This window comes from Aphanomyces astaci, assembly GCF_000520075.1.
Source record: "Aphanomyces astaci strain APO3 unplaced genomic scaffold supercont1.41, whole genome shotgun sequence".
NCBI lineage: Eukaryota > Oomycota > Saprolegniomycetes > Saprolegniales > Verrucalvaceae > Aphanomyces > Aphanomyces astaci.
In genome coordinates this window covers 254789-268030 of record NW_009798304.1, presented here as the reverse complement: position 1 = coordinate 268030, position 13242 = coordinate 254789, and the positions used below count along the sequence as shown (strand labels likewise).

Sequence of the window (13242 nt, the reverse complement as noted above, 5' to 3'; positions counted from 1 at the left end):
GTGCGATGCTGGACGAGCCGAGTGTCAGACATTGTCCAGCCCCAACAACTGGTACGCGTAGCTATGCTGGTTGATCTTGGTGGTGTCGGCTATAGAACAGTAGTGCGTAGTCAGGCCGGCGAAAAACCCCGTGACACTGGGCTCGTCCAGCACTTCACCCCCCCACACCTCGCGGCACCGTCGCATGCCACGTCCAACGAAACGAAGCCAATGAGCCGTCGACACACAAATACCACACCGCGCAATCTACGTTGTGGTTTGCTCGTGCTCGATTAACCTTTCGTCGGATACTCACCGAATGGGATAGTGCGGCCGTACCTGGACGGAGACGTGGGCCAATGTGGTCGACCATCTTGCTCTGCCCGACAAAACTAGTGTGGCGTGGCAGGGAATTGGGCTATTGGGCTATTGTCACACCAGAACGTCCACACCAACACCCTCCAGACGTGGCATGCCGATGTGTTGGCGGTAGTAAACGCGTTGTGAATCAGCATCGACGGGACGAACCGCGTCCTTGAACTGCGCTATCGGTGGGAACAAGCACCCGCTGCCGCCGACTGAGACTCGGCGTGGCTTTTGAGAGACTTGAAGCTCGCCGCATTGTAAGGACTAGGATGTCCGGAAATTGGCAAGTGCCCCAATATTCTGTCTTGCGTGTGACTGGAAGTGTGGATTTATGTACCTGGCACAGTGGAAGTGAAGGCACGCATGTGTAAGAAAAATGCCACTCTGGCGTGAGTGGTTCGCCACTCTCATATCCAGTCTAGTTCTAGCTCTAGACTTTCGTGTGTAAGTTTACAAAACTAGCACCAAAGTGCGAGAATCGTCGAAGAGGACCGTGATGAAGTCACTCCAGTGCTGTTTCGAGTCACTCCAGTGCTGTTTCGAGTCTCTCCAGTGCTGTTTCGATTCAAAGCACTCAAGATGTAACTTACCGGTACTTACATTTTGACCAATCACAGCAATGTCGGATGAAAGTGTCGTATTTGCAAAGTTACCCATACTTGTTTTCGCTCCCAACAACGTCATCGAAGTATAATAATTTCGAAGTTTCGATGCCAGACGAGCTAATTAACGTTAAATTGATTAATGATGGAAGTAACGGTTAGCGATTTACATTCAATAGTATTGTCGATTTTCTTCAAATTTCCCAATTTTGCATGGTTCGTTCAAATAGAGCCGAGACATCTGATTGGCCATTATTCACTTCGCCCTTTCCAGTAGAAACTCGAAAATAGTTTGTAGCCAATGAGCGACAAGAAATTTCGGATTGACCAATGGGAGAGATTGGTGCACGATTCGCTCGGCGAGATTCGATTGAACGGGGTCCGGAAATTCATACCGATCGTCGGCAAGATCCTAACTGGTGATTTCACTTATAGTTAATACAGTACTGGTACTAGTAACTATGTTCGAAACTGTCAAATTCCCAATATTTCATATTTATATTACAGTTTGTATGACTCTGGTATCATCCCAAAAGGCCCCTACAATAGACAAATTTCAAGTAAACATGAATTAGATATGTATTGTGAGCATTTAAAACACAGGTACACCCTGTTTAAAACATTGCACAAACTCGTCCAATCAAATGTACCCATTCAATGGCGGCGCGCAACTTGTCGGCAACAGCGCGTCGGCTGCGGCACCTTCGATTGACGTCCGTGCCAAAGTCTCATGCGGAGAAGCACCGGCTGCAGATGATGCAGCTTCCACAGTTCACTGGCTTTGAGATCGTCCTATTGGGCACTGGGGCCGGCATGCCCTCGATACAACGCGGTGCGTCGTCGTTGTGCGTGCAATTGCCGGCCAAGAGTTGGCTGTTCGACTGTGGCGAGGGCACGCTGCGACAGATCTTCCGAAGCACAGTGCGCGTGACAACCACTGAGAAGATCTTCCTCACGCACGTCCACGGGGACCACCTATTTGGCTTGCCGGGCATGCTTTGCACGTTGAATTCATTGAACGCTGATTACATGGACCCGTCGACGAAACAGCTTGGTCGCCGGCCCATCGACGTGTACGGCCCGCCGGGGGTGTTTGACTTTGTGAACGCGGCGTTGACGGCTTCGTGCGCGCACATGAACAACGTCTTCATCACGATCCACGAACTCGTGCCACAGGACTACCAACCCCCTCCTCCGTCGCCCCACGAGCGTGTGCACGAGGTAAGGAGCTGTCGTTGTGTTTCTGGCAAACCTTGTCACATTCGTAAAAGGATCTGTCGCACACCATTATTCGACCAGAACGGGTGGACGGTACCCTTGCTTGGCGCGTGATGGACGACGGTGCCCACACTGTGATGGCCGGGGCGTTGGCGCACAGCGTGCCCAGTCTCGGGTATGAAGTTTTCCATTGTCTTTGATGTCAAAGAGTCTAACAGAGGCTCATGCAGATACGTCGTCGAAGAGAACACACGGCCAGGACGGATCGATGTGGCCGCCGCCACCCGCCGCGGCCTCGTGCCCGGGCCGTTGTACAAACAGCTCAAGGGCGGCGACAGCGTCCAGCTGCCGGACGGATCGACGCTGCATCCACACGAAGTGGGTGGTTCAACTTGCATTAATGATAACGTCACAACGATCGACTAGGTCATGGGGCCATCGCGCCGAGGTCGGAAGGCGGCTATTCTCGGCGACTCGGCCGACTCGTCTGGCATGTATGCGCTGGCCCGCAATGCAGATGTACGTGTACCTGGTGGAGCTCTAATTGTTTGAATTCGAATCATACTAGTATTTGTAGGTTCTCATACACGAAGCCACGTTAGCCCATGGCAGCGGAGCCATTGTAAGCCCCCTCCTCCCGTTCCTGTATCTCTTTGATGATATGAGAGTTTGCATTGTTGAGTAATGGATGTCCTCCTGTAGGCCCTCGATCGCGGCCATTCGACCAGCGCCATGGCGGGGTACTTTGCCAGACACATCAACCCCACGCTCCTTGTGCTGACGCACATCAGCCATCGGTTCAGCCCCGGCCTCTTGGGCCCCAACTCTGTCCAACGACTGGTAGACGAAGCCAGAGTGACGTTCCGAAAACGAGCGGTCGTCGACGGCTTTGACTTGATGCGCATTCCGATCCCGTTGCCCCCCATAGCGTCATGATTGATCTCGTATAACGTCAGAATTGTTGCATGATAACGTCATGTTAAGGTTTAAACTCGACCACGTGACTTTTTGCGAGTTCGTACACGCGTCGTTCGGTGGCGAGAAACGCACGAATGGACTCATGTATCGTCTCATTCGAGTGTTTGATGGACAGGATGGCGGCAGCGCACGCGTCTTGGAGGCGTCTGTTGGCCTTGTCCATTGTCTCTTGATCAGGCCACGGAATCAAGTGCTGCATGTGTCCTCCTTCTTTGACGTTAGAGATGGACTCCATGGAGGGGGTGTTGATCTTGTCAACGTCTCGGCGAAGGGCGATGGCCAGGGAAGGCTTGTCCAGCACAAGCAACTGCACCTGTTCCCGATACAAACGTGATGTCAACCGACCAGACTGGGCATCCAGCTGCACATGCAGTCCATTGGCGGAGATGGTCGCATTCCGCTTCTGGAGCAGCATCGTTCGCAGTTTGACTAGTGGGTCGAGTTTCTGGTCGAGTAAGGGCAGGACCAGGGATACTGGGCCGTTGTATGGGTTGTGCGCCAGCGAAAAGCCAGAGTAGACGAGGAGGTCGGCGTTGGGGCGAGGGCCGTAGCAGATGGTGATCTCGTCGCCTGGAGCGAACGACGTCATGGCGTCGCAGTGGATGGACACGCTGTCGGAGTAGGTGGTCATGTCACCGATGGCGTGGTTGCACATGTCCCAGCCGGGTATGAGAGCCAGGGCAGACGGATCGTCCGGTGTCGGCACGTTGTTTTGGCGCGTGAGGGCCACCGACAGCGCCCAAAAGTAGTTGGTCAACGAAAACGATTCATGACGAAAAATGGTCGGCTGTTGGTGGAAATGACGGTGGAGGTAGAGGTACTGGCGAAGGGCGTTGTAGAAGAGCTGGATGGCGGAAGCATAGGCGGCGGTGGAAGATGCCAGCGCCGCGAAATCGGCCACGGTGTACTGCAAGGGGAGGTGCATCTGTCGAGGAAGGACGGCCACGTATGGTGCAAAGAAGGAAGACGGAGCTAATGCTTCGTGGAGAACGTGAAGGGCCAAGGAAACTGTCGGGAATTGCCGGCAAAGTGGGTCTTGACGGAGGTGTGCGAGCGCCGGGGGCAACGACGACGATGTGAGCAGGAGCGTGGCTGGGATCGACATGATGGGCACACCCTGTGGAAGGTCAACACGTGCACGAAGGCCATTGCCATGGTCGCCCATTTGCTCCACGTTGAATTTTCCTTGGCCAACTGGTACTTGCATACCCTCTTCCAGCCATGCTTGGAATGCAGCTAGCGTAGCCGCCGATGTCGACGTGGCGACATCGTCATCGCCAACAATCGACGAGCAGCGTTCCAAGCTACGCAACGTTCCGGAGAGAGCTACGAGCTTGTTCAGAACAGTCACATCATTCAGGTCCTTCCACGAAGTGCAGACGCCTAGGACAGCTGTCAACTCGCGCAGAGTCGCCGCCGCCACGCCGTTGGGCTCGTGCATGTAAAGTTTGAAGTGCAGCAACATTTGTATCCGGATAACATTCACAATTAACCGTACAGATCGAGTGGCGAGGTCCCAGGCTTTTCGATATTCGAGACTTGACCACTCAGAACCCTTCTTTTGCGCCACCGCCGCATATTCCATGATGATGGTACGTTGGACCGTTCCTTGATCGCAGGGTGGCGGCGGGCGGGGATGTTGCCTCGACTTCCCTATGTGACCCTCGCGTGCTTCCCCTGGTACATGCTTGTGCTTGAAATCTCAATTAGCCTTGTGTGTAGCAACCGCAAATTATCCTCCTGAAAGAAGGCACAGACACCAGCCAAGGCAAGTCCCAATTGATCAGCAACATTAATGCGTGTCAAGCTATCATGGAAAGCGTCCGAACGACGTTGGGACCTCGCGGCATGGACAAGTTGATCCACAAGGGCAACAAAACCACCATCTCGAACGACGGCGCGACGATCATGGGCCTGTTGGACATTGTGCACCCCGCCGCGAAGACGTTGGTGGACATCTCCCTGAGCCAGGACGCGGAAGTCGGTGACGGCACGACGTCCGTGGTGCTTTTGGGCGGGGAGTTTCTTCGCCAAGCGAAGCCCTTTATCGAAGAAAACATGCATCCGCAAACGATCATCAAGAGCTACCGCAAGGCGTGTCAGCTGGCCGTGCAAAAGATCCGCGAGATCCAAGTGCGCGTGTCCGAGACGGACTCGGTCGCGTACCGTCAAATGCTCGAACGTGTGGCTGGGACAGCGCTCAACTCGAAGCTGATCAGCTCGCAGAAGCACTTCTTCTCCCCGATGGTCGTGGACGCCATCTTGAGTCTGGACACGGACATGGACATCAGCATGGTCGGCGTGAAGAAGGTCCCCGGCGGGTCGGTCACCGACTCGTTCCTGGTCAAGGGCGTCGCGTTCAAGAAGACGTTTTCGTACGCCGGCTTCGAGCAAATGCCCAAGTACTTCAAGAACCCCAAGATCCTGCTGCTCAACGTCGAGCTCGAGCTCAAGTCGGAGAAAGAAAACGCAGAAGTCCGTCTGGACGACCCGTCGCAGTACCAGTCGATCGTCGACGCCGAATGGAACATCATCTACGACAAACTAGACAAATGCGTCCAGGTATATGTATATATATTTATATATATATTTCCCCTCGGGCTACGTTTCATCCCTCAATATATATATATATATATATATTCATCGTTCCCAGTGTATCTAAAACGACTATGTATTGACATTTTGTATTTTGAATTTTTTTATTCGATTGTCGATGTATATATATATATAATATGACTGTCAATATAATATAATGTATATATATAGCGGCCTAGTTTTGCACATACTACCGAAAACCACATGTGAATACGAGGATTTGATATCGAATAGACTATCGACACGGGCTTGTATATATATATATATATATATATATTCTAGTGCTTTCTGTAGCCAATGACTGACTCGACTGAAAAACGTCCTCACTCATACTATATTCTCCTTTCTAGTCGGGGGCCCAAATCATCTTGTCCAAGCTGCCCATTGGCGATTTGGCGACGCAGTACTTTGCCGACCGCGGCCTCTTTTGCGCCGGCCGCGTCGCGCAGGATGACATGGAGCGCACGATGCGCGCTACGGGTGGGTTGATCCAGACCAGCGTCCAGGACATGACGCCCAGCGTTCTCGGCACGTGCGGCGTGTTTGAAGAGCAGCAGTGCGGGAACGAGCGCTACAACTTGTTCACGGGCTGCTCCAAGTCCAAGAGCACCACCATCGTGCTGCGCGGCGGCGCCGAGCAGTTCATTGAGGAAGCGCATCGCTCCGTGCACGACGCGCTCATGGTCGTCAAGCGGACAGTCACCACGTCCACGGTAGTATACCGACAATGCTCTTGTCTAACAAAGTGGAGTATATATATATATATATTTATATTGGAGTTGGATATATAGTGGACATGACCTCATTCATATACACTGAACTTAGGTGGTGGCGGGCGGCGGTGCGATTGAAATGGAACTATCGCGCCATTTGCGCGAGTACTCGCGGACGGTGGAAGGCAAGGCGCAGCTCCTGATCAACGCGTTCGCCAAGGCATTTGAAATCATCCCGCGCCAGCTGAGCGACAACGCCGGCCACGATTCGACGGACATCCTCAACCGACTGCGACAGAAGCACTTCAAGGACCCTGACGCGGGCAAATGGTTTGGTGTGGACATCAACTCGGGCGGGATCTGCGACACGTTTGAGTCGCATGTGTGGGAACCCGCGGCCAACAAGGTTGTTGCCTCGATACATTCCCGTGATACGAGTGTTGGAGAGAATGATGAATGATGGTCATTCTGATGTAGATCAACTCGGTGGCGGCGGCGACGGAAGCGGCGTGCCTGATCTTGAGCGTGGACGAAACCGTGCGGAACCCCAAGTCGGAGCAGCCCCAGGGCGGCGCGGGCGGCGGACCAGGCGGCGCGCCGTTGAGTGCGGCCATGGGCGGCCAAGGCATGAAGGGGCTGGGCATGGGCGGCCGGGGCGGCGGGTTAGGCAAGGGCGTGCGTGCGTTCCGCGGCAAGGGCGGCGCATAGATCGGATAGCATTTAGTACTTCTTTGGGAGCGAATTACACACACACTCATCACGATATATTTGACTTTGCCGATGCTCGAACCATCGGAACAAGAAAAGTCTGTGAAGTATACATATTTAGGAAGGTAGTGCATTGCCGCATTCATAATAGAGACGTTCCTTGCGCTGCAAGTGCTGCATATAACAGCCCTCAGGCTTTATGCCATTGAACATGCGACGAGGTTATGGATGCTTGGCCAACTGTGGAGGGTACATCCTCCTTGGGCAATGGTGTTGTTGGAGGTATCTCTCATGTTTTGGCTTTGTGACTGTTGTTGTGAGGTGTCGATAATATAACATTCGGTTCAGATTTAGTTTTCTGGGGAGACTGTCTAGTTCAGTTTGAGCTCCTTGACGACTTCCATGATGGACTTGAAGCTGTACGGTTCCGTGGCGGCGATGTCGGCCAACACTTTGCGGTTCAATTGGATGTCCGACGAGTTCAAGACCCCGATGAACTTGGAGTACGACAAGCCCTCTTGGCGGGCCCCGGCGTTGATCTTTTCAATCCACAGCGAGCGAAAGTCCTATACAAAGAAGTCCACATAAGGAATCCACATTGGCCCGAGCAACAACGTACACGCTTCTTTTGCTTTCGGTCACGGTACTGGTACTGCAACCCCTTCTCCACACGGTTGATGGCCGTTCGGTAGCACGAGTTGGCGGCACCTCGGTAGCCCTTGGCCATCGCCAGGATCTTCTTGTGCTTGGCCCACGACATGTTTCTGGTTGGAGCGACTTCTCACGCGGAGGGTTTTGCAGCGGCAATGCACGATGCAAATGACCACCAACAATTTTATCCGGAAATTTACACATGTATCCGGATATACTGTCATCCGGATAATTCCCGGACAAGTTGACTTTGTCCTGATTTCTACACTTGCTCGTCACATAATGGCCTTCAAGGTGAACAACCACTGGGGCGTCGTGGCGATTGCTAGCGTCGTCTTCGACATCGATGTGGGCCAGACCATGGAGATGGTGTACCCAGAGTCCGTGGCGCTGTCTGCAGAGGCGAAGCAAAGCATTGCGTACCTGGCGCTTCCACACAGCAACAAGCACGTGGAAGGGGACACGCAGTTTTCATTTCGCTGCCGCCGTCAAGACGCATCGTCGGACGCCACCAATAGTAGCAGCGCCAGTGAAAATCCACCATTGTTGCCTTCGTCGTCATTCTACTACGGGTTCGTCCTGTTTCGGCAACGCAAGGACACCAGTCGTAGCCGCGGGTACTTTCAAAAGTCGCTGGTGGTGATCACGCACTTGCCCTTCGTGGGTTTATACGACCGCGTGCTGCGAATCGTGGGCCCGCTCTTCTTTCAAGTGGGCAACCCGCTGCTGCAGGCCCTGTACGAGAACATTGGCCAATGGTACCACCACCCGAATCACCTTGCTCACGATCATCCATCGATGCGCCTCACATATACGCCGCTCTTATGCATGATAGGCCTGCGCCAGTGGCCGACTCGACGATGGCACTCCAAGTGGCCGGCACGTTCGTCACGTTTGTGGTGCCCAAGATCATCACGCACGAAGACGCAGCGCTGTTCACACGAAGATGGAGCATCCAAGACGAGTCGTTCGAGGTCGAAGCCGTCGATGTCATCGAGGAAGCGACCGCCGCCGACGACGACGATGACGGCAGCAGGACCATCGTCCGAAACGGCAAGTTCTGCATGGTCCACGGCAGCAACCCCACCTCTAGCCAAGACGTTGTGCCGTTGACGTTTGCCGACTTGCTCAACGCGAACGAGCTAGGCATGTCCTTTGAGGCATGTATACGCGGCACATGTTGTTCGCGTATGACTCCATCTTGGTAGAGCGTGGGTCTGTTTTCGACGTTTGAAGGCGTCGAAGTGTGTCTGTGGGACCTGTGGCAGTTGGCAATCACCGGCGAAAGCGTCCTTATTGCGTCGCCCAACGCCCGAGTGTGCAGTCAAGCTGTGTTGGCATTTACGAGGTACATTTGATGCTGGCTTTGATGACGTGTCACTCTTTCATGTGTTGGCAGCCTCATCGCCCCCGTGCCCTTCCACGGCGACTTTCGGCCGTACTTTACCCTCTACGAGCCAGACTTCAATGTACTCTCCACTTGCAAATGTTGGCTTTTTAGCATGGTTTGTAGGCGCTGAGTAAAGTGCACGATGCCAATCTGTCGCAGCTGCCCACGACAGTCCTTGGCACTACCAATCCATTCTTTCTCAAAGTAACAACGTTCTGGTGTTTACAATTCAGTCAATTTAGTTGATATCGATGGGGTAGTCTCTCAAGCGATGGCCGAACGCTCTGCTGTTTCCATTTGCAGACTCCCCGCCTCGATCTTCCACCGGTGCGTGGGATACAGTATATATATATATGGATTTATTTTACAGATGAAATATATTTGGCTCTGGTTCATTTAGAGCACGAAACCGACTCGAGTTCTCCGAACGCAGCATCACTTTTCAAACCCATCAAGCGAACTGTCGACTTGGACTCGTTCTCGGACACTGACATGCCCAAGGTAATTGTTGTACACAACCTCACTGGGATTTGCCAGAAAAATGTGAAAAACCATATCTTTACTCGAAATATATATATATATGTACATATATAATACATATATATATAATTAGTTCTAACCGGCGCGCTAGCTGTTGACTAGAACCACACGGTTGGTCGTGCCAGACAATGCGATTCTGCGGCAATTAGTCGAAGCAGCCTCGGACCAGGGTGACACGTCTCCAGGCGAAGAATTTCCGCACGTGTCAATCAACAATGCCCTGCTTCGAAAGGTATATAATAAATTATATTGATCCATGTTGTCATATTTTGCAAATATTCATGACGAATTTTAGCACTTTAAGCACGTGACCGAATTGTTTCTAAAACCATTCGAAGAGTACTTTGGCATGTGGTCCAACCATTTGAACGTGGCCACGACACCGTACATGGACATTGCGTCGTTCATGAAGCCGTTTCACGCCAAGGTAAAAATAAATACATATCAAAAACAATTTTATTTTCTTATAAAAAAATATATATATATATAAACAATTATTTTTTTATATTTCGTCCATCCTATCACTATTTTATGTATGATACTTGTGAGGATGTATGTTGATCGATTTGGTTGAGTAGGAATTTCTCACCGCACTCGGCAAGAGATCATTGAAATTGCCGTTTGCGCTCCGCACGACCAAACCAAAGGTCAAGGTGCTGTACGCTCGGTTCATAGCGTCGCCGCATTTCCAGCCGTGGTTCAACTACCGTCGCAATGAATGCATCTGCGCGTTTGAGGCTGTTCTGTACACTCTGCGGGAAACCATCACGGCCAAAGAGCTCATGCGGGGGCCATGCGGCGCCCCAATGACACGGCCGGCACTTGTCACGCTGCTCGCCCAGGTACTTACTGTACTGTACGCTCGCAATACTGTACACCCACGGCATCTTGACTACTTGTTTCGTACTACTACTACAACTACTACTGTATGCAACGACGCCCGTCTCCATAGTTCAAACGACGACTTTTCTGATAGATTCACAAGAAAATTATCGTGGAAACGGCAAAGTCCCCCGTGGACGAGACGCATGTGGACACATTGCACCGTCATGTGCACGACGTGCAGCACGCCATCGATTTATTAAGTACTACGACTACTACTACTATGTAGTAGTAGTAATACTAGTCACTATTAATACTAGAGAACCCACTGACTAGTATTTGACTACAGTACTAGTTACTAGTTAGTTAATTGACTACTACTAGTTAATACTAGTACTAGTTAGTATTGATCCACATATAGTGCCCTAATAGTTAAGGGTGCGCCGCCACGGGGGTGTTGGCATCGTCCAACGTCGACAGAAGGCCCAACAACGTCTTGATCGAATGCAGCTGCTCGTCTTCTGGGATCACCGAGAAGGGCGGGACATGCACGAACAGCGCGTACTACAAGCAAGCAGTGGTCGAATGACAAGTCCAATCGACATTCCAAAGAGGGGTGGGTTACCTGGTTCTTGGCCACGCGCTGCTGCGCTTTCACCAGTGACAAGAAGTACGTGTAGTTGCAGATGTATCGACCTGGGTCCGTGGACAACTCGACCTGGAGGCCGTCGGCTTTCAACGCCGCGTGGTACGTTTCGAGGGGGAGGTGCGTGCGGATGGAGTCCGGTTGGTCGGCGACGATCACTTCGTTCTGGGCCACCCACCCCTGTTCGTCCGGCATCCTGAAGTTCGCAATGTTGTACCCCACTTGCTCCAGCAAGATGGTCTTGGTCCCGTCGTGCACGCCCAAGTGCACAAACACGGTGGTTTCGTCATCGTCCTATTGAGATGGGTTGGCAAATGCAAAATATCGTTGGAAGGGAGGACGAACAACGAACGCACCTTGGCTTCGGCCCACAACGGCTCCAACGCCGCGCGGACGCCTTGCGCCGACACTTCGAGGACAAACGAAGTATGGACGATCGGGTCATCCTTCAACTGCGTCGCGAGCTTGGTGGTCGGGTTGATCAAGACAGGACCGAACTTGCCGAAGCCTGTGACGATGAGCTTGACCATGATATGCTGGATTGGAGAATGGATAGATTGCGAGGGTCATGTGTAGCAGGTGTGCAATCATGATTAGTACATACAGTACGCGCATTGGCACAACGCGGATCGCATGTGTCTGAGCCAGGCCCTGAATATCTTCAAGTGTCCCTTTTTCATATCGAGGATACAAATATCAAGTACAATTAGTCGAAGTAGGGCTTCGTTTGATAAGGTATTTTGAAATACCCTAAACAAAACTCCGTGTGCATTGGCCGACCAAAATTAGGTGGATGGGTGATCCATTCATTGCACATGACAGCGCACGCACAGGTTCACCCTGACATGGCTCCATGAAGTGTACAACTCCGAGTCAGTTGTGTGTTGACAAGAAGAGCACACTCTCTGTATGTACTACCGATACAGTACTGTACATAGCACGAAGGAAAGGAAACGTGAAAGTAACGCCAGCGTCAATAATGTTACCGGTAACAGTTACAACGTCGCCTGGATGACAGCGACAAGAGTCTTGATCGCGTGTAGCTGTTCCTCTTGGGGTTGAACGGTAAACGGCGGCACATGGACAAACAGAGCGTGCTATGAACACCAAAGATCATCAATAGGACTGCCAGGTTGTATGTTCGTACGTGGTTGGGTCTGGCCTTGGTTTGGGCCAGCGACAGAAAGTACGTAAAGTTGCAAATGTAGCGACCAGGGTCGTTGGACAGCGCCACCTTGCAGCCCTGTTCCGTGCAATGCGCAATGAACTTTTCCAAGGGGAGCGTCGTTTCAAGCGACGCTGCTTCGTTCGCGATGATCGTTTCGTTCTTAGCGACCCACCCGCGCTCATCGGGGATGTTAAAGTTGGCCAAGTTGTACCCGAATTGCTCGAAGTCGATTTGCTTGCTCCTGCCATTCACCCCCATGTGCAGAAAGACCGTGGGCTCGTCCGCATGCTATCGACGGAGTTTTTAGAAAGATATTTCCGCATGTGGGGACAACGTACGTCGGCGGCATCTTGCCACAGAGGCGCCAAGGCGGCGCGAACGCCTTCCGCAGACACTTCCAAGACATGGACCTCATGCACATTGGCGTCGTCCTTCAACAGTTCCGCCAACTTGGTCGTGGGGTTGTCAATGATGTCGCCGAACTTGCCAAAGCCAGTGACGACGATCTTGACCATTGCAATCGGCAAACAGATTAATAATGATGGATGTGGCGCAAGACCGTCGATATATTTGATTGTGTCGGTCATATTACTATTAACAGTAAGTAATACTACGTAGTATCGTTAATTAATTGCTCAAACCGTGATTATTCACCGTTAATGCATTTCATTGGCTATTTCGTAGTACTTCGAACTTCGAAATACGTACATTATTACAAGGATTGTCCACTAACAGTTAACGACTCCGTCGTATAATAAAAAGAAAGCTGTCGCATTACCGTATAGTGTATATGTATTGCGACGGATTAATCTATTGCGACTCCTGTAATAACTGATACTTAGTACGTACTACGTAGTATTTACTTG

General features: G+C 51.8%; 7 protein-coding genes across 9 annotated transcripts; 3 read left to right on the top strand and 4 right to left on the bottom strand.

The window, feature by feature from the left end:
• Positions 1–1604: 1604 nt before the first annotated feature.
• Positions 1605–4594, top strand: H257_12539 (ribonuclease Z; the record flags this gene model as incomplete). The annotated part of the gene is made up of 6 exons (XM_009839782.1): positions 1605–2168; positions 2219–2340; positions 2396–2543; positions 2592–2684; positions 2743–2787; positions 2868–4594. The coding sequence occupies 6 exons, from the start codon at positions 1605–1607 to the stop codon at positions 3099–3101; spliced, it is 1206 nt and encodes a 401-aa protein (XP_009838084.1). The 3' UTR covers positions 3102–4594.
• On the bottom strand, positions 3128–4584 carry H257_12540 (hypothetical protein; the record flags this gene model as incomplete). Its single annotated transcript, XM_009839783.1, has 1 exon — positions 3128–4584. One exon carries the CDS (start codon positions 4582–4584, stop codon positions 3145–3147), a length of 1440 nt encoding a protein of 479 aa, XP_009838085.1. The 3' UTR covers positions 3128–3144.
• Positions 4595–4674: 80 nt separating the features above from the next.
• On the top strand, positions 4675–7218 carry H257_12538 (T-complex protein 1, eta subunit). The gene is made up of 5 exons (XM_009839781.1): positions 4675–4735; positions 4866–5705; positions 6089–6451; positions 6564–6857; positions 6929–7218. The coding sequence occupies exons 1-5, from the start codon at positions 4727–4729 to the stop codon at positions 7157–7159; spliced, it is 1737 nt and encodes a 578-aa protein (XP_009838083.1). The 5' UTR covers positions 4675–4726; the 3' UTR covers positions 7160–7218.
• A 251-nt stretch (positions 7219–7469) lies between these two features.
• On the bottom strand, positions 7470–7979 carry H257_12537 (ribosomal protein L20). Its single transcript, XM_009839780.1, has 2 exons — positions 7779–7979; positions 7470–7725 (listed from the first exon to the last, which is right to left on the bottom strand). Exons 1-2 carry the CDS (start codon positions 7917–7919, stop codon positions 7531–7533), a joined length of 336 nt encoding a protein of 111 aa, XP_009838082.1. The 5' UTR covers positions 7920–7979; the 3' UTR covers positions 7470–7530.
• Positions 7980–8080: 101 nt separating this feature from the next.
• On the top strand, positions 8081–10911 carry H257_12536. 2 transcript variants are annotated; one of them, XM_009839779.1, is made up of 11 exons: positions 8081–8568; positions 8646–8970; positions 9019–9158; positions 9210–9279; positions 9324–9404; positions 9461–9527; positions 9601–9701; positions 9832–9972; positions 10036–10167; positions 10319–10582; positions 10717–10911. In XM_009839779.1, the coding sequence occupies exons 1-11, from the start codon at positions 8093–8095 to the stop codon at positions 10849–10851; spliced, it is 1932 nt and encodes a 643-aa protein (XP_009838081.1). In that variant the 5' UTR covers positions 8081–8092; the 3' UTR covers positions 10852–10911. The 2 variants fall into 2 exon arrangements, with proteins under 2 accessions (XP_009838081.1, XP_009838080.1); XM_009839778.1 differs by having other exon boundaries at positions 10319–10666.
• H257_12535 lies at positions 10879–11934 on the bottom strand. Of its 2 annotated transcripts, XM_009839776.1 has the most exons (4): positions 11813–11934; positions 11565–11716; positions 11188–11502; positions 10879–11126 (listed from the first exon to the last, which is right to left on the bottom strand). In XM_009839776.1, exons 1-4 carry the CDS (start codon positions 11886–11888, stop codon positions 10995–10997), a joined length of 675 nt encoding a protein of 224 aa, XP_009838078.1. In that variant the 5' UTR covers positions 11889–11934; the 3' UTR covers positions 10879–10994. The 2 variants fall into 2 exon arrangements, with proteins under 2 accessions (XP_009838078.1, XP_009838079.1); XM_009839777.1 differs by having other exon boundaries at positions 11565–11934.
• On the bottom strand, positions 11879–12940 carry H257_12534 (hypothetical protein). Its single transcript, XM_009839775.1, has 3 exons — positions 12715–12940; positions 12356–12664; positions 11879–12305 (listed from the first exon to the last, which is right to left on the bottom strand). The coding sequence occupies exons 1-3, from the start codon at positions 12889–12891 to the stop codon at positions 12204–12206; spliced, it is 588 nt and encodes a 195-aa protein (XP_009838077.1). The 5' UTR covers positions 12892–12940; the 3' UTR covers positions 11879–12203.
• Between the last annotated feature and the right edge of the window lie 302 nt (positions 12941–13242).